The 27345-nt window shown below is 40.5% G+C and overlaps 1 protein-coding gene across 6 annotated transcripts in view; it reads left to right on the top strand.

Annotated features, from left to right (window-relative positions):
• Positions 1 to 27345, top strand: part of TBC1D30 (TBC1 domain family member 30) — a 50877-nt gene that overhangs the window by 7642 nt on the left and 15890 nt on the right. For 4 of the 6 annotated variants that reach the window (XM_059846988.1, XM_059846985.1, XM_059846986.1 and 1 more), the window contains exons 3-7: positions 18748 to 18809; positions 19202 to 19267; positions 22277 to 22402; positions 23269 to 23454; positions 26848 to 27016. In XM_059846988.1, coding sequence (XP_059702971.1) covers positions 18748 to 18809; positions 19202 to 19267; positions 22277 to 22402; positions 23269 to 23454; positions 26848 to 27016 — 609 coding nt within the window. Of the gene's footprint in view, positions 1 to 13024; positions 13226 to 18747; positions 18810 to 19201; positions 19268 to 22276; positions 22403 to 23268; positions 23455 to 26847; positions 27017 to 27345 lie in introns of those variants that run through there. The other 2 variants (XM_059846989.1, XM_059846987.1) reach the window with 2 other exon arrangements.

The raw sequence follows: 27345 nt of genomic DNA, 5'->3' as shown, positions 1-27345 counted from the left end.
AGAGCAATTCTTGACAATGGCTTTTATTATGGACTCCTTCAGCTGTATTCTTCAGGATTTAACTAAGCAAACTCTCTTGGTGGCTGCTTCGACTAGTGTCAGGAGACAGAGGTAAGACTGCTTTTGTTAAAAGCCCTGGGAGTCTGTTTCAAGTGACTCTGGGCTGTGCTCAGTATCAGCACAGGGGATAAGACTACACCTGACTGGCACTTTTTTCTTTTAAGTGTCATTCTACTGCTACGGTTATTAGGGAATTGGCTGCATTCAGAGCTGGGGTCTCTGCTGCTGGTAAATTCCTGGGGACAGTGTGGAGCCTGCTGACTAAGAGATCATTCTGTCCTTGAGGCAGGTGCTGCCTTCTGGCTCACTGCTGCCAGTCATTTTCCAGTTCAGTGAGCTGCTATGTCTGCAGGGGTGAGATTTTCCTGAGAAAGGGAGATGCCAGAGGTTCAGGACTAGGTGGAGCTGAGCAAAAGGAGCAGCTGACCTCAGGGCACGTGTCTCTGAGAAGAGAGAGCCTTCAGTTGCCTGTTCACTCCTGCCTGTTGAGCATCAAACTTGGCCCCAAAAGTGCTTCACACAGAAACAGGTGGCTGCTCTGAGACATACCCTTCACCCACAGCAGTGTGGTGAGACCTGGGAGACCCTGGTCAACCAGCTGTGCTGTCCCACTTCTTTATAAACTGTAGGCCCTGTGAAATAAATAGCCATGCTCTTGCAGCCTTCCATCTCAGCCCACTTTGAATGCTTGCCCTGGGAGATGGCAAACATCTGGGGTGAAGGTGTAGTGGGGCTAAACTGGCCTGTCTGAAGTGTGTTGTGTAGGTGTGCCACTGACTAACCATAAATAGTTCTTTTTCTTTCCTCCCTCCCTTTCTCCCTTCCTCCCTAATAAATAGTTCAGCAGTATTTTTTTAATGATGTAGAAACTTGATGGGATAATAAGAGCTGGATGTGGTTACAACATAGAAAAATATTTTGCAGAATAAATATTTCATTGTTTATCATGGAACTGAACAGTAAATTCAGTAAATCTGTAAGCAATAATCTGTCTGCTTAATCTAGGCCTGGTTTGCAACAGAAAATGCAGATTGTTTGGTATAGGGATGTACAGATCACTGTCCTGCAGCATTTCATGGAGGATGTTGTAACTATCCTTTGTCAGTGTGCTAGCAGCTGTGACAACAATGAAATTGGCTGAGTTAATGCTATACCAGAGGTTGTGTTTATTTTGGGTATGCATACAACTTGGAGGCTGACTGCTTAACTGCTTCTCCATATTTTTCTGTGTAACAGTAATCCTGTTGCTGTTGCAAAGTCACAGCTAACCTCAGAGGATTAGCTTTGTAATGCATGGACAATTTTGACTCCACTGAATTATACTTTTCATGACAGCTGTGCCATGAGAAGTTGATGTATTAGAGAGTGCTTGTTATATAAAATACTTCCTTAGTATTAGAAATAGGGATTAATGCGACAGATTATTTGTGGAGCTTTTTGGATTGCTTATCAAGCAATACTTGTAGTATTTCTATACTGATTTGCCTGCAAAAAGTGGTTCTCAAACCAGTGACCTTTTATTTCTCTGGTGCTGCAGTGACTTTGGAAGGTGAGATTTGATTAGCTCAAATTGAGGCGCATGCTGGAGGAAGGGTGCTGCTGTTTGGAGACAACGAAGTCAGAACAGCCTGTTCTCTGTCTACAGTCCCTGTCAGTCAGTCATGACAGTAGATATAACTGGCAGCCACTGCTGTTCCCTCTGCTTATTCGCAGCTATTCAGATGGATACCTGATCAGCAGTAAAGCTTTGTTAGTCTAATAGTTCCCTGAAAAACGCTTTTATTGGGTTACCCAGGGATTATTGTGATTAAATGAGATGAAGTGGCAATTTCCACTTAGGTTCAGGAAGAGTGTGAAACAGCTCATCCTGCTGCAGCCCAGGTCTGCCCTGGGGCAGTGCTGGCCATGGGGGCAGGAGTGGGGTGCAGGGCCCAGCTGAGCAAAGGGCTCAGCCTGCATGTCTGTGTGCTAAAGTGTTTGTGTGCTTTGCTGCGAGGCGTTATCAGCATCCAGGCCATAACCTAGGAGTTCATTGCACTAACTGGCAATTTGCAAGGAGGCTGCTCCACAACCCATGGTGCCAAAGGCCACATGGGAAGCAGTGAGGTGTGAGTAATGCACCCGAGTACATTCACATTTCACAAATCTTTACAGATCTGAGCTGATGGTAGATCTGCTCTGATACCTGCAGGTAGTGAGAGTCACAGCATCTGTGGCAAATGTTGGACAATCAACATGTAAGGATTTGTGTGTATAAGCTCACAGCAGGGGTGGCTCTGTGAGCTGCATAACTGTAATATCATATCATTTCAGTCTTTAATCTTTTTCTGACAAGTTTTTGGATGTGGAAGCAGCCTGAGAGAAAAAGTCCTCTTAGATTGTATGCATAGTCTTTCACACTTGTCTAGCTGAGCACTGCTTTTCTTTTATTCTGCTGGGGGTTACAGTTCTGTAAAAGAAACTATGCTGTTCTTTTTTCTACTGAAATGCTCTTTTCTAAAAAAAACCCAAAAAAAAAAAAAAGAAAAAAGAAAAAAAAACCCCAAACATTGTGAACTTATAGGAGGATTAATGGGGCTTCAGTGAAAATACCCAACAGGGTCTATGGCCTTTAAGTAACACAGATGCATTTTATCTCCAAGTGGTACATGCTAAACCTTCTTTGGTCACATCAGCCTTTGAAGAAAAGATTTCCTGAAGATCAAATGGAGGATAACAGCTGCTTGGGACAATTAGTGCTAGGAATAGACTGATTTATAGAGCATCAGGCAGTGCCAGCAGCTATGTTTCTGCAGCTTTGAGATAGCTTGGTGTTTAAAAACAAGATGATAGAAAAGTGGGCTGTGGCACTTAGTCTTTTTGGATCAATAGTCCTGCTTATAATTCTGCACTGGAGCAGCTCTGAAGGAAGAGTTAAACGTGAATATCGGATTTTTAAAATGTTTTTCTCCTTGAAGCTTTTAATAACCTGAATCTGATTTACTGAGCAGTAAATAGTGCTCCTCACATACTCTTGAAATTTGCCAAAGAAGTCAAGTCTGTGTTCCATCTCCACATTAGATCATCTTACTTACAAACCTATCATTTATCTTTTTCTTAGTAAAATTTGGAGCCTTCTTGCTATGTTTTATCAGCAGTGAAACAGCTTCTAAATTTAGTTCCCTATAAATTATTGGTAACTTCCTAAAATCACAGAACCAGGTTCTGATCAACATGGGTTTTTTTGCCATCCATACAATACATATGGCCAAATACAGAACATGAACAGTTTTTGGTTCTTGGGCTAGATTAGGCATCATCAATAGCTAACATTTTATTTTTGTGTGTGTGTTTGCATGGTTTTCATTGTTTGTTTGGGTTTTGGGGTTTTTTCCCAACATGTTATTACTAATTTCTAGTCTTATCCAATGCTCATTGGCAGAAATAGCTATTGGACCTTAGATCCTGAAGGAAAAATAATTATATGGTGAAACTAAAGGAAGTCAGAGTGGGGAGGTAATCAATGTACAGGTATTTTTTAAAATGTATATTAATCTGAAGAGCTAAATAAAACTGATATTTATAGTAATATCTGGAGAGGTCTAGAAATCAGGTACCTATTGAGCTGGACAAACTAGATATCACTGGACAAATAGATGGTATGAGACTCTGAAAAACAGACTTAATGAGACAAGACTACTTGAAGGCTGGCAGAAGAAGCATATGTTTAAAGAAATGATGTGAGTTGTCCTGAGCTATGCAGTAGTAAGTAAATAGTCACAGCTTTGCTGTTAGCCAAAAACTCAGGCTTGTGTGGTGGTGAACATGCTCAAAATCAATTTTAATGGCTCTAGGCTTCAGTACTAAATGAGCCTTTGATTAATCCTAAACACATCCAATTCAATAAACTTGCACTGTAAGACTAAGTTATGAACTGAAGTTTTGTCATTTAGCTGTTGAGTCTGCAATCTTTGAGTAGTAATGTTGTTGGAACTGATAACTATTTTCTCCTCTTCATCTTACAAACTTCATTAAAGAAACTCTGTGTTAAACTTGCTTAAATGGCTAACGTGTGTATTTTTTTCAGAAAGTGGAGGTGGTGGTTTGAGGTTCCTTTGCTTTGCTAGCTGCTTTGTTTCCTACACTCGGAGAGTATGCTCTGTGAAGCTACAGCCTGCTTGGGAGAGGAAGAGAATTAGGTGGTCTGGAGGACCTGGGGTTGCAATAGCTTCACATACATGAAAATCTTTCTTTATGGAACTAGTGGCATCTGCAAATGGGAGCCAATGCATACATGATCAAAAAACTGGAGTGGTGGTGCAGGCCTTGCTATTGACTGACCAAGGTTTGTGGTTCCAAGAGCCCTATGGTGCTTTTATGAGCTTCTGCAGGAGTCAGCACCATCTCCCTCTCCAACTCCAGAAAGGGTCATGTTCCTGTTCCTGTGGAGGCCATGTGTACTGGGAGAGAGGATCCATGCTGGAAGCTGGACTCTTATCCCTGGGCAGTGCAGGACAGCCTGGCTCTTTGCTCCATGTCTAATGAAAGCCTTCCATGGGCAGAACCTAGTCTTTGCTGCATTTCCTTAGCATTACTGCAAATATGAGTCAATGTATAAAAACTTTTATGTATAAATGTGGTCCATTTCTATAATAACTCCTGGCCCAAAGGAAAGAGATTTCACCATTAGTAATTTTTTTTAACTTTGGCAATTAGTTTTTAATCTAGAATCTTTCCAAGTGTTCTATTTGTGGATAAATCTTGTCTTGGGGATATAGGATCATTTTGCTTTTTTTCAATATGTTGGGCAGATAAAAATCCTGCTGTTCCTGAAATAGCAGTTCAGATCAATGAAGCTGGTGATTCACACTATAAAATTCAATTTGTATGCTAGGTGCTAAGCAAATAATCATGTTCTAATAAAGGAAGAGAAGTTCAGTTTTAGATCTGGGACCTGCTATGACCTCCATTTTCTGCAATATTATCTTAAGCATAACTACAAATCCTACCTGTCAGAATTCTTTTTTTCATGTATTGCATTAGTTTTTCTGCTGAGTTGATGACTTCTTTTTTTTTTTTTAATTACCATGTAGCATTTAAGCAGGATTCTGGAGTGTGACTACTGGCCAAGGTATGCATTTGCTTCGTATTGTTTACAAAGGTTAGGAAACATTTCTTAACTTTTATAATCATACTTTTCAGCAATAATTTTTTATTATGTAGGCCTCTTCAACAATTTTTCTTCTTAATATTTGCCTTATCAAAAAAATGTTTTGAATCTCTTTTGTAGATAAAAATAATTTCTCTGGCAAAAAGGTCATTTGCTCTCCAAAACCTCACTTCCATTCATCACTTTGTATTTAATTAAAAAGTGTTCTCTCTATATTTTATCAACCATGTAAGCATTGCTATGACTTTTAGTCCAGTTGTTAACTCCAGACTTTATGCTGCTGGTTACTGCAGCAGTTACAATATATTGTTACTTTAACAGTGCTTGCATGACACATCTTTTAAAAGCTTGCTCACAAGATGCAACTATCTACTATAGCTTTACTGCTATAGTTGGCACTTGAAAGCAATAAGTAAAATAAATTGATTCTCCCCCTTCTTTTATTTACTTCATCAATATTTCTCAAGTGGCAATTATAACTTCAGAGTTTATTTACGCATTTGAACCAAATTTAAAAAAATATAGTAAGAAACCTAGATGCTGTTGCTGAATTACAGACACACAGCCAATTTTACAACCTACCCATTTATCTATAATTTTTCTCTGATTAAGAGCTTGTTAGAAGCATGAGCTTGTTTGAAGCATTTGGAAGCTTCTGCAAGCTCCTTTTTGTTGGGTGTACTTCCCTCCCTTTGGAAGACAACAAATATATGAACAAAGAATTAAACATAAAGTGGACTTCAGCATTGGATTAATCACCTGTTTCAGTGTTTGTACATATGTTTTCATGAATTCTAGTGTGTGTACTTTCCTCATGGTCATTGTAGATCTAGTCTGTCTTCCTCTTGTTGCTTTCATATCCAAAACTCTTCACAACCTTTTTTTCTGTTGTCCCACCCTTATAATTTCTTACTTAGTATATGAGCTTGGCTCCTGCCTCCTACCTCCATCCTACATGTGTTTTAAAACAAGCACATTTTCAATTTCCCCTCATGCTGACATTTTCTTCTAGATGTTTCACCATATTGAACATGTTGATGATTAAAACCTGATCTCTTAGCACTCTCATTGACCTTATGTGTTCATGGTGCATCCCTTGGAGCTCATCTCTGCCATGAAGGCCATGGAAACAATAGCAGCTCTTATGTTAAGAATACAGTATACCATCTCCCTGTTGACCTGTACTTCTCTGTCTGCTAATGTGTTTGCTAATGTGTTTTCTCTCTTTTTTTTTGAGCTTTTGCTGTACTTGTGCAGTACCTGTAGCAACAGTGCTGGAGCCCAGAATCAGGATTTACAGGCACTTCATTGAATACAGATAGCATTAAAAGTGTATCAGGCATACTCAGTTGTGTAAGTTTGTTGTCCACCATAATAAGGTGAAATAACTGCTGTCTTGTGATCAAGCAAAATTAGTCTAAGCTCCTTTTTGTTTCCCACATAGATAGTTCTGAGTTAACTCTCTGCCTTGTTCTTTCAGTGTAGCTATTGAACCATATGTTAAAAGTTTCCACATCACATGCGTTTTGTAATGTCAGTAAGGTTTTAGGGTTTTTTTCTAAAATATTTGAGGTGCCTGTGATCTGTGCTGCACGATGTTTAAAAAAACATGAGTCAGTTTCTACTTGTTTGGAGTTCTTTCAATTCTCTCCTTTTAAGCTCTGGAAACAGTCCAATCCCAGTGATGGGCCTGGAAGTGAAATAAGCCACCCTTTGTACCCAGCCCATTGGCATTAGTTGCTGTCACTTGTGTGCTCAGGATTGCTGAATTATCAGCAAATTTAAATTCTTCTATTCTCAAAACTAGTTTGACCTAGGAATTCCAGGCACTACAGAATGCAAGCTTATTAATGGTGTGGTAGTGAGAGATGGTGACAGAGAAGAGGTAATAATTTGTGAAGTAAAGCATTTGAATATTAACATATTCAGTGTTAGCTTGATGTGATTGTGTTGTAGACAGGTTTAAGAAAATCTTTCAGCTTACTGCTGAGGGGTTTTTTGAAGAACTCAGGGAAAACAGGAGTTTTTGCTCTACTGGATCAAGTACAGATCTGGGAGATGGGTTTATGCAGTTCTGCTGTTGCTGCCTGTAGCTCTGGTACTATACAGATGTTAAGTCTTTCTGCATGTCCCTCATTCATTTGCAGTTATGTATTGACAAATGGAAAGAGGTTATGATTAGGTTCAGGGGGATTACAGGCACATCTGTATTATCTGTTTTAGTAACCTGCAATGCTTTTGAAGGCTTTCATATACTCACCAACATGATCCAATTGCATAAGCATCTTGTGCTACTCTAGAAGAACCAAGGGACTGAGGGACTGGAGTCAGCTTTACCTGCACCAATTCACTGCCTAGGAATGTGGTGCCTCCCTAGATGGGAAACTGGTCATTGCAGCTCCATGCCATTGTGCTGTAAACTGCTTTCACAATTGATTTGCAGATGTGTTATATTTTCAAGTGCTTTCACTAATGCTGGAAAACTCTGGCATACTTCTCAGGGTGTATCTGTCAAAAATTTCAAGAAGCAATGTGACTATGAACATTATTCACCTTGAAAGTACACTTACTAGATATAACTGTCCATCATTCCCAAAGAATAAGTTATAACCTGCACTTGTGGGCAGGGGATGCTAGCTCTATTGAGGGGACCTTCTTCTCTGCTCTCATCAGTCCTGTCCTAGTATATGCAAGTGTGTGGTACAGGAGGGAGGAGTGGATAATGTGTGTGGGAGGAAAATGGAGAATTAGGTAAAAAAACCCCAAATGCCACAACTAAAGATCATAACAAAGAATCTTGAGTCTGAAGTTCTTGTGGCTGAATCCTGATTGTAATGGCTGAAGGATCATCTAGTGTATATGCAGTCGTGAGCATCTTACATGAGTTACAGACTTGGAGATTCATTTCCTGTTGAAAGATATATACCATACTAAACTGTACTATTTAAATGATTGTCTCTAGATTAGTTCTCAATAGATATGGCTAAACAACATGCAAGCAAAATTCTTTTTCAGATATCTTACCTATAAACTAGAGAATTCCCTAGCTCCTCTGTCATAAGCTCACCAAGAACAAGTGTGCTGTTTTAGGGCTTCCTTAAAAAGAAGGCTGCATTAAAGTGTAATTACCATGCTCTTAGTTTTGGAAGGGGGAAATAAGTAATAAGGTTATGTGCCTGAAGTCTAAAGGAAGAGGAAACATTTGACTAGCTGCATGCTTCCTTAGACTAAATTATATAAATTTTTGTTCTCTGTTCCTGGAAATCATAGATGTTATTTCCTGTCCATTGTGTAGTTTATATCTGTGCTGAATGCCTTTGTGGGCAAGGATTGGCTCTGCAGCTTTTGTCTGTGATAGCTACTACAGGACACAGTGAGGTCTTGACCTCTTTTGTGACATTTGTGTACAAAGTCATACAAATGATGACTAATGCAATGAAAAGGTTTAAAATATTACAGCTGTGTTGATGAGGCAGTGTGGGTGAACACACTGCACCATTTTCCTGAGCCATTTTTCCTTCTTTCAACAAGTGTGTAGAGTTAACCTTCTCTAGGCACAAATACAGCAGCAAGGATTTGTTTTTGTATTTTTTCTGAAACCATCCTTTGTGCGGTAAAGACAACCCTGGATTACTCGTCTGGCAACAGAAACCAGCTTGATGGCAGAACTGAATCTGCTAGTCCATAATGATGTTTCTCCTTCTGCATCCATAGGCTCCCTTGCTAGTGATGCAGATACACAAAACAGTGCCACAGGCTCTGTGCTTGGTGGTCCACACGGTAGTTGCAGGAGCTGGTGGATCACAGCGTGCACTCCCTGCACTCTCAGGTAGCACATCAGCACCAGGGGCTGTGGACAGAGCAGTATGGGCGGTGCAGGAGGGGATGCTCCCCTTGCAAGCTGGGGTGGGAGGGGTGCTGGGCTCTGCCACCTCACAGGCTTTTGTGTTCATGCCGCGGCATCTGTGCCCCTGTGGTGTCAAGGACCCGACAAGCCAGAGACCTCTTTTCAAGCTGTCAGAGGTGGCTCCATCTTGTGTGTTGGAGGAGTGTGAAACCCCAGGTGGGTTGTGCTTGTTTTTAGGCTTTTAGGATCAAGCAGAAAGAGGCAGGGCTGGTTTTTTCAGAGGGGATGTTTAATAATAGAACATGCATAGAACTGGGTAGGATAGGAATTTTGTGCCCCAGTGGTGGAGATGGTTTAATGGGCTAAATGTATTTAAAATAGTTTTGCCGTCTGGGAGAATCTCAGACTGGCTTACCTTTTCTTGTCTCTAATGTGGACATATTTAATTCCATTTGTTTTCTCTTGTATACTGTCATTTGAAAGTGAAATCTTTTTTTCTTTTGAGCCTCATGGTGAACTACAATACGCATCAAAACGTATGATGGTTTATTTGCTAACTTCTGTAGAGCTATTTGAAACCCTGTGGTAATAGGGTTACATTTTCTGGATACATTTTTTGGGCTCTTTAAAGTAGTATATTGAGCTCTGGGGCTTAATAGACAGTCATCCTATGATTTGGTCAATATAACGGGTTTTCCCTTGTGGTTGCAATACATTTTTCCCCCTCATCCTATTGATATATATTTCTTTCTGATATTTGCTGTATCATCAGCTGCTGTATTGCTGCTGTTTAAATGTAATTTCCAAAATCCTCTTGAACGAATCATATTACAGTATTATCATACAATATATTTACTCTATTTTTTCATGGGTACATGTAATTTTAAGTATTTTTGCTGACATTGGTGTTGAGAATTGTGGCAAAAAAGCTTTCTTCCCAGACTTTGACTGTTTTACTGGGATTTTGTGATGCAAATCAGAATTAAGAGAGGTCTCTACAATTTTCTGTGAAATAAAAGGGAGGATGTGGAGTTCATGAAATACAGTGACCCGGCTGAAGATATCTTACCATTTTTAGTCTTTTAATTACATTCAGTCTTCTTAGCACACATCAGAAGAGAAGTGGTGAATTGTGCCCTAATTGGGCAGTTGAAGCTCCATGCAAACAAACAGATTCTTTAAAAGTAGATTGCTCTGTGGCCCCATTTCTGCTGCCTGTCCTTCTGTTCTTGATGCTGCCCCATCTGTTTGTACTCATTGTCCCTTTCTGGCAGCCTGTGTTTTACCTCATTGTCCCAGTGCCGACACAAGTGGGCTAAAGATGGAGAGGTTTAAGGTAAACAGAGTTGGTTAAAACCTGGCATTGACCTTGGGACTGACCATCCTAAGTTTGATTGCAACAAAGAAACAAGAATACACATAGTATTCTTAATTCTGGCCTTAAAACGGCATGTGTGGCAGATGATGGTAAGATTGTAAAGAGATACCAAATGAGGAGGTAAGGTTTTTCAGTAAGTGACTCTGTTGTGTTGGAAGGAATACATGAACTACAGAGGGAGGAAAAAAAGCTAAGTCTCATGTTGACTATTACAAAATACTGGAGATGAACTATCTTGCCTAGCCAAATGTTTTGATTTTTTTCCCCTCAAAATAATTTCTGAATGTTATCTGTATCGTCAGTAAATGCAGATGAGGGCTTGTGGACATGACCAGATTTCCATGCACTGGTGGATCAAACTAGGTTCATGATGGTGGACATGTCCTGCCACAGGCAGATTAGAGGCTTTGCCTGATCAGTGATTAAAACCCAGCACCATCCACTTTTCTAGAGGCTAGGTTCTAGCTCTGAAGATATGTATGCTTAATGGGAGGCTTATCCCTGCATCTAAAATCCATTTGTACTGATGACCCAGTGAGTCATCAAACCTATTAGTACGGCTTCGCTTCTTCCTTTTGTCTCCTGAAGTTCAATTTTTGCACTTTTTCCTTCAGAATAACGTTGTATTAATTGGCTGGCCTGCGGGCACACAGATAGTTCCAAGCACACCATTAAGGTGTTCTTGGAACTGTGTGCCCAATCACAGTATGATTGTCCTGGTTGTTTCCAGTTTTCTTGTAGAGACAAGATGACAAGTAGGAAAAATAGCAGTGATGGGAATACTGAATTCTCATTTTGAGAGCTGGTTATCTTCATCAGCTAAATATTGATATCTTTCTTAGACCTGATTTCTAATTGTTTAAAAATTGGAGGTGACACAGTTTGGTGTGATAACTGATTTTCACTGTCTGGATAATGAGTGGTTTCTGAGACTTTGGTTATGGCTTCTAAGACTTTGGGCAACAACATGTGGTGTTGGATTAGTCAGTCTTGAAATGATCCAAGAACGATGTGGTGCTATTTGCAAAAGGTGTTCAAGCAGGAGGAGAATAATATTACAGAGATAATATGGCTATATCTGTATTTAAATGTTGCTGTTATAGTCCCATTGATACAATCCGTACACCTAGGGAGATTAATTGATTTCAAATTTGATGCTTTAACCACTAAATCATCATCTCCAGCTGGCACTGAAATAAAGTGATTTGCATCATCTACATCAGCAGGGAAGTGTCACCTTTGTTAAAAAAAGAACCACCGACACACAGACTTAATTATCTATTCAGAGTGCAATCTAACAGCTCAAATGTAGTGACTTTTCTCTAAAACCCAAGTAGATATTTAAAGAGGCATGATCAAAATCACACTTCTCTGAAAGCTTAACAGTGACTTCTAAAAATAGTTATAGCTGATTTTGAAAAGAGGCTTGGTTCTGTGTTGTATATTGTGTGTATTTTATATAATTAGCTTTACTGCTAATCTGTTGCCAGTTTTCTCTCTTCATAATGTGACTGAGGAACACAACTTTTTAATAAAGGAGAAAAATGTTTCAAAGCTACAGATGTTGGCAGGTAGACTGAGACTTCTGGTAGCTTGGCCTTTGAGCCTGACTAATGTGGTGTGATAAATCTGCTCTCCTTCCACAAAAATGCTGAGTGGTTTAGGTTATAAAAGCTACCATTATTTCAAATGCTTTTCCTTTTTGTCAATCAAACCACTAGTTTGAGGATGTCTGAAACCTTTTTAAGATGCTCTTAGGCCAAATAACACTGGAAAATGCATCTAATAAAGTGCTTTTGAATAGCTTCTTTTAACTACTTAGTGCCTGGCATGTTACTTGTAAGTGCAGTTTCAATGTAGATTCATGGGAAAGGCTGTTATTTTAGCTGAGGATTGTTGCTGTTCGTGCAGAGGATGTTCAGGGTCTCTTTGCTGGTGAGTGAAAAACAGAAACTGTGCAGCATGCTTGCTTGTGCTGCTGCTGGGGCTGTCGCTGAGCAGAACCCCAGCCTGCCCTGGCACTGACATGCTGTTAAACTCTTTGCTCTCCCCCTGCTCCGTGGTCTGATAGTGCTGGTCAGACTCCTTCCCAGGACAGCTTTTAGAAAAAGGCAGCAGGATTATCTATAACTGTCCAGCTGTAGGCCCGAGTACCACGTGAGAGGACCCTTTGGCGGATATTTAGCTCGTTTCATTCTCGGGAGAAATGTCAGTATTGCTGCCGGTTAACAGGCGTCCAGCGCGCCGTGTCCGCATTGCCCGTGTCGGGTGGCCTCCGTGCAGCCCGGGGGTTGTGCAGCTCTCCTGTGTCCCTTTGGCACAGCTGACCCCCACCACTGCCGCTGGGGCTCCCTTTATTTCTAACCAGAGCCGCTGCTCCCCTCGCCCGCTGCATTCCAGGTGGTGCTGGAGGAGGAGGAGGAGGAGAGGCTGCTGGTTTATTCAGGCAGTGATGCTAGGATTGTGGGCGGGAACAGCTTTTTTTTTTTTTTTTTTTCCCCTTTCCCGTTTTGTCTTTCTCCTCTCCTTGTCCTCCCTCTTCTCTCCGGCACTCGGACTTCGCTGTCTGCAGTGCGGGTCCCCGCACGCCATGCCCCCCAGCCCGCCGCCCTAGGGCGAGCCCCGGGCACCATGCGGCAGGACAGGCTCACGGGCTCGCTGCGGCGCGGGGGGCGATGCCTGAAGCGGCAAAGCTCGGGCGGCGGTGTGGGCACCATCCTCAGCAATGTGCTCAAGAAGCGCAGCTGCATCTCCCGGACCGCGCCGCGCCTGCTGTGCACCTTGGAGCCAGGTACTCGCTCCGGCCGGGCGAGGCTGCGGCTGCGGCTGCCGCCCCATAAGCGGCTTAGCGGGGCGGGGGGAGCTGCCGGGGCCTCGGGGTCGGCTCGGAGAGGAGGAGGCGGCCGGCGGGCCATGAGGGCCGCGGGTAGGCGCGGCGGGGCGGGGGGCAGCGCCCGGGGGCGGCCCCGGCCCGAAGCAGATGCGCCTCTCCGGCCGCCGCTGCGGCAGCCCCGCCAGGGCCCGTCCGGCGCGGGGCGCGGCGGCCGCGGCCTGGGACCGGCGTCGTGTCCGGAGCGCTGGGCTCCCGCCCGGGCTGCGGCGGCCTGGAGCGGGGAGCGGGGCCTGCGGGGTGGCCGCGGGCTGGGCAGCGGCCGAGGCACCGCGGCGGGAGCGGGGCGGGCCCCGGGGAAGGCCGGGGGTGGCCGGGGCCCTGCGGGGAGGCAGCGCGCTGCCCCTGCCCCGGGGGACTCCTCCTGCTCGTGTCCCGCCCGGCCCGCGGATCCCGCCGGGGCTCAGCTCTCCAGATCTCCTGGTCCTTTCCTTGCTCCTCCCGCCCGGCGTCGCCGCCTCGCAGCGCTTTTGTGTTGTCTGTCCCCAGTGCCTTTCTCCCTCCCTCTCCTTTCCCCGGGGCTCGGCGACTCAGCTTTCTGCCAGTCCCTCCCCGAAGTCTGCTCGCAGCCTCCCCAGACCTTTCCTGATAAATCTACTACCTCTTGACCTGCCGGAGACCCCTCCTCCCGCCCTGCCTTTGTCTGCGGTAGGGTGTTGTCTAAATTTGCAACCATGCCTATTCCAAGGGGAGGGCATCAGCTCTGCAGCTATGTTTTCTGGATCCTGCTTCAATATCAAAATCTTTTCAGAACTGGGTGGCCAGCAAACGTCGTGTGTTTACTCCAGGGAGGGGGGCTCTCAACAGAAGCACAGATGGGTGATCATGAGTGAATGCTAGATTCTAGTTGCCTGACAGCAAAATTTTGGATTTTTAAAAAAATTAAATATCAAGAAATTTCATTTCAGTTTACCATGTTAGAACTGTCACTTGTAGCTAAAACGTTGTTGATCTGTTGCCTAATTTTAGGCATTTCCAAAGCATGCACGCCAGAGATCCACCGAAACATGGAGCAATACATGGAAATAAATAAAGATCAGTTTCCCATTGTACTAGCTGTGTGTGCATCAAGTGTACAATGCTCACTGCCTCTGTGTTTGAGATGAGTTTCAGTAGCTGTTATTAATAAAGTCTCAGGTACATTTTGGTAGATTTATGGGATTGCTGTTTTCAAGGAGATTTCCTGACTTGTAATTCTCAAAGACCCCTGCTCCAACAGTAGTCTGCTATTGTCCCAGGTAATGACGTTATCTGGATAATGACATTCATGTATTTACACTCACACAAAGACCAGGGGAAGTGATTGAGGTGTAGCTATCGATGCCACAGTCCTAAAAATCCCCCTGGTATGGGGTTTCTATATTGTTCATATATAGATAAAGACAATAACCCCATTCAGGATACATGTTTTCATAGAGTGGTGGAGATGGGACAGCTAATGAACCCTTTAAAAATAGGATGGATGAAATACTCTTCAGATTTACTTAGTGTCTCTGTTAGCTGCCTGTATTGTGAAGTTTTTCTAGACTGGAGATTTTAGATGTGTTTTGATACATCCCAGTGAGCTCTGGCTCCTGATAGAAGTGGTTTCATACGGAGTTACTCAGAATGTTACTTTTAGAGGCAAATTACAAGGCTAAGAATCTTCCTGAAACAACAAGCAGCATAAGGTGATAGTTTACGTTGACACTTCTCTTTCCTTGAGCATGGGCTCCCGCTGCACACAAATCTGCTTTAGGCCTTTTTCCTTGTTTATTTTTGATAAAATATTTATTTGCATTCTGTGGGAGAGGTTTCAACAGCTGTGAAGTACAGCTGAGAACCTGTAGTGCTACTTCGCAAGTTTAAAGCTACATCTTTATAGCTGACAAACGTGCATCAAACCACATCATCTTCCTACACTTTTTTGTGGTTTGATATTTCTGAAAAAATCCCAATTTTGCCTTATCCTTTTGTTTAACATTTTCGAGGGTGCACTAGGAATTTGATTCCATCACCCAGGTACTTGGCTGCCAGTATTTTTCTCCCCTCTTGTGTCTCTTTGTGTGGGCCACATTTTGGTTATGCAGAGGAAAACTGCTAGGGTTTGGGAATCCTTGGGATATACTCTTCCATCTTACAGCCTCCCCTTTCAGGAGTTTTTGTGTATTTTTCACAGGAAAGACTGTGGTTGAGGGGGGATTATATTTTCCTCATTTCAAATTCTTTTCTGCAGTGGTTTCTGGTGACAGGCTTGGAAGGGCATTGAACAGAGCTTATTTTGGCATTCCCCTACCTTTCAGAAATTTTTTGTCAAGCATGTACCTTTCTCTGTCCTTGTATTCATGGAGCTAATAATTCCAGAGTATTCCCAGCATATTCCTGCTGTTATGAGTTAATATGCTTCTCAGACATGAAGAATAAGCTGAAAGTGTATGAACTGGAGGTGATATTTAATATGTCAAATGACACTACAGCCTGGCTGATTTGATGTGAAAGGGCTGAGTTGTACTGACAACACTCAAAGTAAGAACTACTGCTCTATGTGTGGTGCATCTATGCCAGGCTGTCCCTGATGAGGAGCTGGGAAGAAAAGTTCTCTTAAGGCCTGAAGGGGTATTTTTTTGCAAAAAGCATGTGTTTATGTAATGGACAGGAATGTGACCCAAAGACGGAGGATTGTTAGAAAATAGGTGCAGACATGCAATAGGGTTGTATGGGTGTGGGGTACTGAGGGGGAAGAAACTATTGGGGAATCTAAGTTAGTTTACGGAGAGAAGACAACTGAATGAAAAAAGGGGAGTGCTGGAGAAAGGAAGGATTAGGAAACCAAGAGAGTCCGAGTTAGGGATAGGCATTAGTTTCCTTGAAGCGCTGAAGCTCAGGGACAAATTCCTTGAGTAGAGTGCAGAAGCTGCATGTAGCAAGATGATTCTTGTGCCAGAATAATGGGCAATGAGGTGCTGCTCCCATTTTGCTGGTTACCTTCTTTGCTCTCTCTGTATGGTTGCAGCTTTTTTTACATGCTTACTTGCTGTATTTTTTATTAAACAATGTTGTAATTTTTTGATTTTGGGAAATATAAATTCTTTTAAATGGATGGGAATGAGGAACAATTTATATATGCTCTGGGATTCATTCCCCATGGTTCTTCCCCTCCCACAGAACTGTCACATAATTTGATTTGGAAAGTACTTCTAATGGAGAACAAATAAAGGGACACAGATTCCGTGGCTTTTACAAGAGGCTGTTATGCATGGCCTGGCCAAGTAGTTCCTCAACATGCTGAAGAGAGTGTGCTATGTAGTCTGGTGTTACCATGGGATGTAATTCTCATTTACAGTAATTTTCACACCTGTCTTAATTGTTTGCTGTGATTTAATTAACTTTTGTAGATGGATGATCTCGTTTCAGTCTCATTTAATCAAGGGTCTCATTTGAAGGGTCTCATTTCAATCTCAGGAGGGACATGTACCTTGACTGTAGTGTGAGCTCCCTGGTTATGATGTTCGTGTAACTATAGATAGATTTTTCCTTGCTCTGAGCTTTTATCTTGTACTTAGTCTTTTGAAGACCTGGTAGTATCTGCTTGTGTCTTTCTTAGGAAGATTCTAAAACAGAGAGAAAAGTTGTTTCTGGGATCTTTTAAGTCTTAGAAAACTGTGAAGTTATTAATATTTGGCTCCTGGGTTGGAAATGAATACATGGCTATTTTGGAAGGCTGTTGGTTCTTTGCTGCAAGGTAGTGTTAGATAATGTGTCAGCATCTGTTACTTTAACAAAAGGAGTTCTCAGTCATGTTGTATTTTTGTATGTGTTAGGGTTTTACAGTGCTTACTTTTTTTTGCTTGAGAATGAAGTTCACATTTTCCAATTTCAGCAAATGTGATACAATTTAATCTTAGGTTGCTGCCATTGTTACATTGCTTTGAATTATGAAAAGATTTATCTATTTGGAGCCCCTGCCGAGCGCCATTGCACCATGGGAAGGAATACTAATAAACAGTTACTTCCAGGAATAGCTATTAATCCTTCAATGTTTTTTCAAGACATATCTCTTATGGTTTGAAGTCTTTATTTTTCTAGGTCTGACAAGCATGTCTTTTAGATCTAAAGCAGGGAAACGAAAGCACTAATCCCCAGGTCTCAGTGAGGCAATTCTAAAACGCTAAAATTCTAAACAGCGCTGGAGTTTGTGTGATTTTTTTCCTTTGTTTCTATTCAGTCACCCCCAACAAAGAAAAAAAAGCCATGGAGAAAAAGGTTTTGTCTTTAGATATATAATTATCAGGTAGTAAGGCTTTAAATTACTTACCACTTCAGTATGCAAATGCTCAAACGCATTTTACATTCCATAAATAGCAAATGCCACTACAGTTGGGTTTTCTGTCACACTTGTAGGTTTAGACCTCCAAAGAACTGGGTATTACTGGTGAGTTGATTAGCATGGGTATTATATACTTAAAACCTTGCAGGATTATAGTCTGGGTTTTCTGTCTATGTTTATAAATATGTGTGTATGTATCTGTATATTTCTATATTAAAACTGTTTAGTTCCGTATTCTGGAAAGATGAGAAGCTATGAGTAACATAATTGTAAATATGGAACAATAGCATTGTATTAAATTGTGGAGGGAAAATAAAAGAGGGCTTCATTCTCAGTGCCAGCCGATGGGAGGGAGGGGATGTGATCTGATGCTGTGTTCAGCACCTGAGTTCTGGACAGCGGCATTTGGAGGTCCAAGGAATTGTACATTCAAACTGTGGGATGGAAAGCAAATTAAACATTTTACTGTTGATCATGTCCTGGCATGCTCCAGTGCTATGTTGGGATCCACTTGAGATTCTGGTATTTTATGTAATATTGTATGTATGATTACTAGACCTGCTTCATAACAAGTAAAATAGTTTGCTCACACGGCCAAAATAAAATCTAAGCTTAAATAACAGTACTACCAAATGTGTGTTATGGATGGGGGAATTTGAAAAAAAAATATATTCTGAACAGTAAAATAATTTTCACACATCAAACTTATTTATAAGTTTTGATTGACTTAATGGCAAGAAGCTGGCATGGATGAAAAGAAACTGTCTGTGCACATGTATTTTTCTGTGGATGCATATGACAGTTTGCAGTGTACTAGTATAGTTTGTAGACCAGTGAACTATATGAATATTAGTAAAATGAGTTGTGCCAAACTACATTATTAAAGAGCACATTACTGCATTTTGAAAACATTTTGTCCATATACTTCTTAACATGTTCCTTGAATCCACTGTGAATACAAAATTCACCAAAACAGGTTGAAATGTAGTTATTAAAACAGGAAGATAAAATTTTGTGTTCTTGTTTCAACTGTGAGATTTTTGTGTTTGGGTTTTTTGGCTTCTTTTTGTCTTCTGAGCTAAATGAAATAATGAGCTTTTTTTTTCTTTCTTTCTAGGGGTTGATACAAAATTGAAATTCACTCTTGAGCCATCTTTAGGTCAAAATGGTTTTCAGCAGGTAATTTGATTTATTTTTTTCTTGAGTTTGTGAAGGAGTGGGTTCTCTGCAATCAAGGTGCTTGCCCTAGTTCAGAAGTGCATTTGTCATCATTATATCAGCATATTATTTGCAATTGCATCAAGAGCTGTTTCATTCGTATTCAGAAAATGAAATAGGCTTTCATTGTTTGCTCAGATAGTTCCTAAATCCTTGTGTCCTAGAATATTATACTTTAGTCAAATTGTCAAGTAATTAATCTGTATCTTCCCTGTGAGTGGATTAAGCAGTTATACTCTGACATGTGTGCAGTAAAATGAAATGAATGTGCATTTGCAGGTAGCAAATGTTGCTATGCTGTAGCATTAAACTAATGATGGATATTTTACATTTTTGGATGCTTTTGCTTTTAGTGGCATGATGCCCTCAAAGCAGTGGCCAGACTGCCGACAGGCATCCCAAAGGAATGGAGGAGAAAGGTAGGTAGACCTCCATGCCTTGTGGGCCATATTGCCTGTAGGTTTCTCAGGGGAGGTGAATTACATCAATATTGTCTGTTAGTGGGTTTTGTAACGAACAACCTTCCAAGTTGGGGATTTTTCCTTGTTTACATTATTCAGTCACAGCCTCACAGGAAAGATGGAAGAGCTGAAGAGACTGGTAAAGATGATGTTTTCAGTAGTTGGGTTCTTTCTGCTTGAGATTTAGGTAATTTATTCTGGTACAGATGTTATTGCCTCATACTGTCAGTCTCAAGAAATTGCACTGGTGAAATTGCCCCCACATCTGAAGATAACTGAAAGGAGAACATATCTGCAGTGTAGGCTGTCACACTTACGAAGGTGAAGTTGATAGATGCTTAATGCTGACAAGAATGCTTATAGAAACAGTTGTTGGGGAAAAGGCAGATTACCAAAATTAGGGAAGTTCAGAGTCAGGAGTGATGTAGAATGGCAGAGTGCAGCATTAATGGGAAATTGTACTGAGTGTTGTAGAAAAGAGTCCATTGGGATTTTGCCAGACTTATGCTATTGCATTCTTCAACATTTGAAGTCCCCTAGTATAAAAAGAAGCATGTCTATTAATTTTTTTCTTAAAAACTGAGTCACACAATCTCAGCTTTAATAAACAGTTTTAATAAAAACAATATTTTCAAAGATTTATAAAATACGTAGTTCCATGTATAATATGATATTATATAATATATATAATAAAGATATAATTATAATGATAAATTATAATTTTATATATTATATAAATTATATATAAATAATATAGTTCCACATGTTTCTGATGTATCAGCTTAATTTCTTTTTCCTGTTTTTGCTGTCTATCCAAACTGAACTGTACCTCTTTACAAATCGGGGTAGAAGGAAGAGAAGACTTTGTGGCATTGTTTTCCTCACACCATGATGAATTTATTTTTAATCTACAACTTCAATGAATCATTATACCCATCTAACAGCCTTTTTTCTTTCCTGAAATATTTTTTCCCACACTCTAGAAAGTGTCTCAGACACTTTTCTGTGGTACATGAGTGGCAGAGGTTACAGAATCTCAGAAGAGCTGAGTTTGGATGGGGCCTCTGGAGATCATCTGGTCCAGCTCCTCTGTGCAAGCTGGGTCTCCTACAGCTGGTTGCCAAGGACTGTGTCCTGGTGACTTCTAAATATCTCCAAGGACAGAGATTCCACAACCTCCCTGGGAAATCTGTCAGTGCTCAGTTGCCCTCACAGTGAAAATGCGCTCCTTGATGTTTGAGGAGAACCTTCTGTGTTCCCGTTTGTGCCCATTATCTCCAGTCCAGTCACTGGTACAGATTACAAGAGCCTGGCTTCATCCTCCTTGCACCCTCCTTTCAGGTGCTTAGACACACTGGTAGGCTTTCCCCAAAGTTGCCTTTTCTCCATTCTGAATGGTCCCAGCTCTCTCAGCCTTCCTGCTTAGGAGAGATACTTTGCAACTGGGTGTCTCCAGCATATACTGGTGCTTGGGATTGTTTCTCTCCAGAGGCAAGATATTGCTCATCTCCTTGTTGAACTTCATGAGGTTCTTGTCAGACCATTTTTCTGTCCTGTCAAGGTGTCCTTGGGCTTATCAGCCACTCCTCCAAGTCCTGTGTCATCAGCAGACTTGTGAATGCTCTGCCACATCATCCAGCTCAGATCTGTCTTTCTTCACTCTGCTCATCTCTGTGTTTGCTCATATGTGACGACATGATGCTAACCAAAAAAGTAGTGATATGAAAAGAGATGATGTCTTTTTACTGCCATTCCCCTTTTCCACAATGATTTTAAGGTAGATACCAAAATAGAGGAAGTATTTTGTGCTGACAGCATGTTGATTGCCTCCTTTGCTGTCAACAAAAGGAGCAGGTTGACATCTGGATTATTGTTGTGGCATGTGACATCTGGTTTCTGGGGCTGGCAGAGATAAAGAATCCAGTCAAACAACATCAGTAGGATGTCAGCTGTGGGCTGTTGGGAGGCAGAACAGTGGCATTCCTCCACATGGGTGGCTTCGCAATAGTGTAGGAAGGGACATTTAAATGCAGAAAACATGAGATTCTGGGAGCTGTCTATAAATTCCTTCATCATGCAGCTATCTCAGTGTTTAAATCTGTGGGAAGTGTCTAAATTGCTTTTCTCATTTGAGTCAATTAATGGCTGATATAAAACTTGACCAGTTTGCTTTCATGATTTCTTTCAGTTTCCTGAAAAAAAAAAGATCCTTTTTTGTTACTTGTTGTCATTGTATGATCTGTCATGTGCCTTTCATGGTTCAGGACGTTTTCAAATTTTTAATAAAGGTCCAGCCTTTGTCTTGGATACGCATGCATAAATCTGTTCTGGCAATTATTAGGCTTTGAAAGTAGTGAATATGTTTGTTTCAGAACTCCCTGTAGCACCAACAGTTTAGGAAGCTCTCTTGTAAGAGTAAGTTGTTTTGATCCAGTCATGCTTTCAGTTCAATCCCAAATGGTGAATACAAGATGCTATTTATTCTGCAAAGTCATCAGAAGAGACTTCTGATAAAGAGAAGCACCAACACTGCTAGATTTCTTTTGGGAGTTTCCAGGAGATGTATCCATTGTTGAGTTTGAGGAAAGCCAGCAGCTTTATCCTTTTATCAAACTCTTTATTGGTTATGAGGATAGAAGGTCTGAACTGACAGAGGGTCCTTGCCTTGTGTTTCCATTTTGGAGGGCTCCTTTGAATTCACTGACAGCTGCCTTGCATCTTTGTAAGCAGTCCACAGATCTGGATGTTTAATGCTGACCATTTCCATCTCTTCTGTTTTAGGGAGCAAGGTATTAATTTAATTGTGCAAAAATTGTTGTGGCTAAAATCCTCTTCTGCATATTTCAAATCTCACAGCAGATCACGTATGGGTGAAGCTGATAAGGTTCATCTAAGGTTCATCAATATATATTGACACTTTTTATATTTTATCAGAGAAATAATTAATTTTGCCATATGTATTTCTAGGTTTGGTTGACCCTGGCTGATCAGTACTTACACAGTATAGCCATTGACTGGGACAAAACCATGCGTTTTACATTCAATGAAAGAAGTAATCCTGATGATGACTCTATGGGCATCCAGATAGTAAAGGTAGCCAGCTAATTTGTTATTTCTTTTCTAATTTTTAAATGAAAAGTTGACATTAGAATTTGGATTTATTTTCATCTCTGCAACTGCTTTTGCAAAAAATGTATCTTAATTCCCTTTGGCCCACCAAAGTTTAGGGTTTTTTTGCACTAGTCTGGTTAGTGTTAGCTGGGAAAAAAGATGCTATTGTTGGAGTTTTTTCCTTTCATTTTTACTTTCTTTTGATTTTGAAAAAGTGCTGGAGTTAATGAAGACAAAGGAACATAAGTGGGTTTTTTCCTTCTCTGTAAATAAACACAAATGTTTTCTGGGAGTAAAAGCATATTTTAAAATACAGCAAATGAGCATTCTTCAGTTGTTTTACAGGAGTGAGACACATTTGCCTATTTGTATTTCTCAGCTGATTAATGTTTAATATTTAAAGCAGTCAGCCATTTTGTACATTTTGCCTTTCACTTATAAATCACTTAAATTTCAAGGACACAGTTTCTGGCCTGTGTGTTTGGTAAAGTCAGTTATCTACTAGTTCTTTTATGCTTTGATAAAAACAGGCGCTTTTTTTTGTTCAATTAAGCAGCTGTTGTGCCTGGCCTGTTTGAAACCCAGAGATTTAACATCTTCTGTGGCAATGCAAAATCTTTTAGGGGACCTGTTTACCTAAGAGCTTGCTGAAACTATTTCTTTTGGGTAAGGTAAAGGTTTAACAGACTAAAAAAGAAACGTTTTCATCAACTTTGGAAGTATGTACTGGGAGGGTGGAGGTGGAAGGAAAACTGGGAGAGACAAGAGAGCCAACGGGGGATGGAAAATACACATCTTTTCTCTGCTTGTCTTGTCATTTTTATTTTTATTTCCTTTTTCCTTTAAAGGACCTTCACCGAACTGGCTGCAGTTCTTACTGTGGCCAGGAGGCAGAGCAAGATCGAGTGGTATTAAAACGTGTTTTGCTGGCTTATGCCAGGTGGAATAAATCTGTTGGCTATTGTCAAGGATTTAACATATTAGCTGCACTTATTCTGGAAGTAATGGAGGGCAATGAAGGAGATGCCCTGAAAGTGAGTAAAAATATTTTTTTTAGTGTGGAAGGTTGCTTTTACTTAGTGAACTTTAGAATAAACCAATGTGTGAATTTTGGAGACAGACTAAAAGAGCACAATTCAAAAGAGTTAGCTGATTTATATTGGTGAACTTTTTATTATTTATATTGGTGAACTTTTTATTTTGTTATCCTGTCTCAGCTAAAATGAATAGTTTGAATGTTATCAGTGTTAATTTTTTTTTTTGAAAAAAAATTAAATGGGATCACTGCTAGTTACTATAGGATATCTTATCCCATAATCCCAAATCTGCTTGCAAACACTATAGGTAGCTGAAATGTTAAAATTTCATGATCAGCATCTTTTGTGGCAGCTCCATGTGATGCAGTTGATAAATCAGCTACGTTTCAAAGCAAATCCTAGGAAAACATTAAATATTCAAAATGAAAGTAAGTCACTTTGAAGCTAATTTCTGGAGGAGATTAGCCTTACATTGTTTTGTTTTCTTAGATGGTTTTTATTGTAAATAAAATAAAGCTTCATGAAATTTTTAATATGTCAGAAAATGGAAATACAGTTTACTACAGGACATGGTGTAAGGTTTGGCAAGATGGTGTGCAATTTCCTTATTTAAAGGAAATTTGCTAAATATGTGTGAGTTGGGATCAAATTAATAAAAGATGATTGTGACTCTTCAGATATTGGGCTGTTTGTTTTGCTTTAAACAATGATTTAAATATGGTAAATATTTAAATTCACTCAGAGCTCCTAAAATATAGAGCTTGTGGCATTAGAGTCCAGCTAGCTGGTATTTAATCCTTCGTTCTAGACAACTGCCTGTAATAGGAAGAAAATACCATAATATACCAACTTTATATCAGAAAGTAAAATTTCTTTTCAATAATTCTTGCTTAAGATTTCCTCAATATTTTAAATGTAATTTATCGTGTTTATTGTGATCTTATACTGTCCAGAAGGTCCCCAAACACATTGTGGTAGCGTAGGAAATAGGATTGCCCAAGGTTTATGAAGTCCAAGTTGATGATAAGAACTGTGTACATCCTTGTGGTGTCTGTTATTGTGAGTTGTGTCAGGCTCCTTGTGTGGAGGAGACAATGAATGGAGCCAGACTGCCCCAGGGAGGTAAAACACTGAAGGCTGTTTGCACCAAAACTGCTCTTACCTGGCAAAAATAAGACTGGAAAATAAAGTGATTTCTTTTCCAAGCTTAGTGTGTGGACTTTGCAGGGTTGGAATTTTCCCAGAAGATGGAGGGAAGAGGGGAAGGGCAAGGAAAGGAGCGAGGTGGGTGGGAGGAAATAAGAATTTGGTATTACCATTTAATGGTTTTATTGTCACTGCCACCTAAAGCAAGCAGTGAGTGAACAGCTACAGAGGGCTGTAAAGGTGCCCTCAGAATTGTAGCTATGGGGGAGCTGTGTTTGGGTTATTGTAGAATTTGGGGGTTAAGGGAGCAAGGACATTCTTAGGTCTTGCCAGTCAGGTCCTATTTCTGGGGAGGACATTATAAACAAAAGCTCTGTGTCTGGGAAGCATCTCCCAGGGGCTAGGAAACAGCAGGTGTTACTGATGCCAAGGGGCTTTAACAGCACAGGACCCAACATAGTAGCTTCAGTGAACGCCCAGCCGGTGATACTTGAGTGTTCACTAGTTAAGGTAAGCATTAAGTTAAATCCCTGGAGTTGCCTCAAAGGTAGCCTACAGAAATTATGCTAAGCAAGAAAATCCCATCTTGCATGAGTAGAAACTATAAAAGTCTCATAGATACTGAAACTTTAAAAAAATTTTTCTTGCATGTTATTGCATGGAAATGCTACAGAATCAAATAATAAAAATAAATATGTAGAGATGTGTTACGAAGAAAGTATCTGTTGCAAACTGGTAAATACATGAACTGCTTTAAAAAAAAAAGTCTTCTCAAAGACTGTGTTGGTGAAACAGAATGAACTTCAGTGTTGAAACAGATTTCTGTTCTTTTCTGTGCTCTCCTATATCAGAGATCAAGGAAGTAATACTATCCAGTGGGAAGGGAGCAAAGGCCTTATAGAAGGGTGTCTTTAACATGGGGGTTTATGGCTTATATCATAAGGAATTCATGAAAACACAAATGGCATAGTTGTAAGTTAATGTTGCTATTTAAAGTTACTCTTCCATTGATTGAAATATATCTGAACAAAATAAAGCATATTTTTACAAGCCTGTGGGATAACCCACTATTCAGCAAAAGTTAGGTAATGCATCTGACAAAATATGAGCCTGTCATGTAGCAGGCTGTTGATTTGCCTGTGATTTGCCTGTGTTGACTACTGTTCCACATGCTTTAAAACATAAGATAAGACTGCTATTGCTGGAGAAATCTTTCAAGGACAAGTGGCAGTATGTGGTCACAAGCAGCTGGAAAAGAAAAGAAAGCAGTAAGACTATGTCAGGTGGCGCTCTTGGTAGTCCTGTGTCTGAGAAGTGTTTCTGTGGGCCTCCTATGAAAAGAGAGGGATTGGAAGGAGGACTGTCTCCTGTATGTGAAGATGCAATGCTTCTCTTGAGAATTAAGGTCTTTATGAAACATGGTAAGGATGCTTATATGAGAGAAATGTAGAAGAGATGCAGATGGGATGACTGCAGGCTCTCTGGACGTGGTTAGTAGAGTGGCCATAGAGATTGTAAAAGATCCTGAAGTGAAAGGTCAGTGTCTTCTGTCAGGCTGATGATAAACATCAACTTCTGCATATTCTTGTTGCATTTGTTCATTCTCAAAAGTTTGACAGTATCCATTTAATTCCTTACCATCCATGTAATTGAGATACCTCACTTGAAACAGATGTCTGCTTAAAATGTCTCACGCTGCTTAATTTAGCACCTTCTAAAGTGACAAGATGGAGTGCAGCATATGGTAACAAATCACAGTAAAATATATGAAGAATTTCTTTTTAAAGAACAGTACCTTGCATTTTGGAGAGGCAAAATAGTGGGTTTGCAAAATCAGTCTTCTAGTTGAGGCATTAACCAGAGAAGGGATGGTGAGACTCTCCAGCAGTGGAGAATCTCATAAACAGTTCCAACATCAGAAGTATCAAAAATTGCTTTTGGTGGGGGTGATGCTGCCAGCCTGGGCAAAGCTTACTATGTCATTGATTTCAGTAATTTCATGGTTCATAAATTCTGGACAGATTGAAGAGACCTTTGTATCTTGAATGTTTGTGGATACCTAGGGTACCTGAGGATGCTCAAAGTGATAATATTTTCTCCCCATAAAAGTGGAGGTGCCATAAGCATGTGTTGCCACTGGCTCCAATTCATTCTTTAGTGAACAGAGACATTTTATTTTTCTGTTATTCCTAGAAAATAACTGCCCTGTAAGTCCTACATGATAGTCTTTCATTTTGCCCACAGATCATGATTTACCTAATTGATAAGGTGCTTCCTGATAGCTACTTTGTCAATAATCTCCGTGCTCTCTCTGTGGATATGGCTGTTTTCCGAGATCTTTTAAGAATGAAGCTTCCTGAACTGTCCCAGCACTTAGACACCCTGCAGAGAGCTGCTAACAGAGAAAGTGGAGGTATGTTCAACTGAAAATGCTATTCAACTCTGTCTTGCTGTTGTTTCATCTGAGCACTGATTTAAAAATACAGTATTTCTCGTGTTTACACGAGTTTATTGCTTAGAATATGTATTTTAAATTTTTAAGAAGAAATATGATGGTTTCTGTTACTGATAACCTTCACATAAATAGATGTGCTTCCAGGAAAAAACAAAGGGAAAGAACTTGGTCCCACCACTAGCTACGAACAGAATTGTTTTGACAAGAATATACAAAGCATGGAGTGACAACACTAACGTGTAGCTTAGTACAAGGGCTACCTTGGAAAGGTAATTTCTTGCCTTAGC

Source organism: Haemorhous mexicanus, chromosome 5, assembly GCF_027477595.1.
Source record: "Haemorhous mexicanus isolate bHaeMex1 chromosome 5, bHaeMex1.pri, whole genome shotgun sequence".
In the NCBI taxonomy this organism is placed as follows: Eukaryota; Metazoa; Chordata; class Aves; order Passeriformes; family Fringillidae; genus Haemorhous; species Haemorhous mexicanus.
The sequence above is the reverse complement of the archived record's forward strand: the minus strand, read 5'-3'. Positions and strand labels throughout refer to the sequence as shown.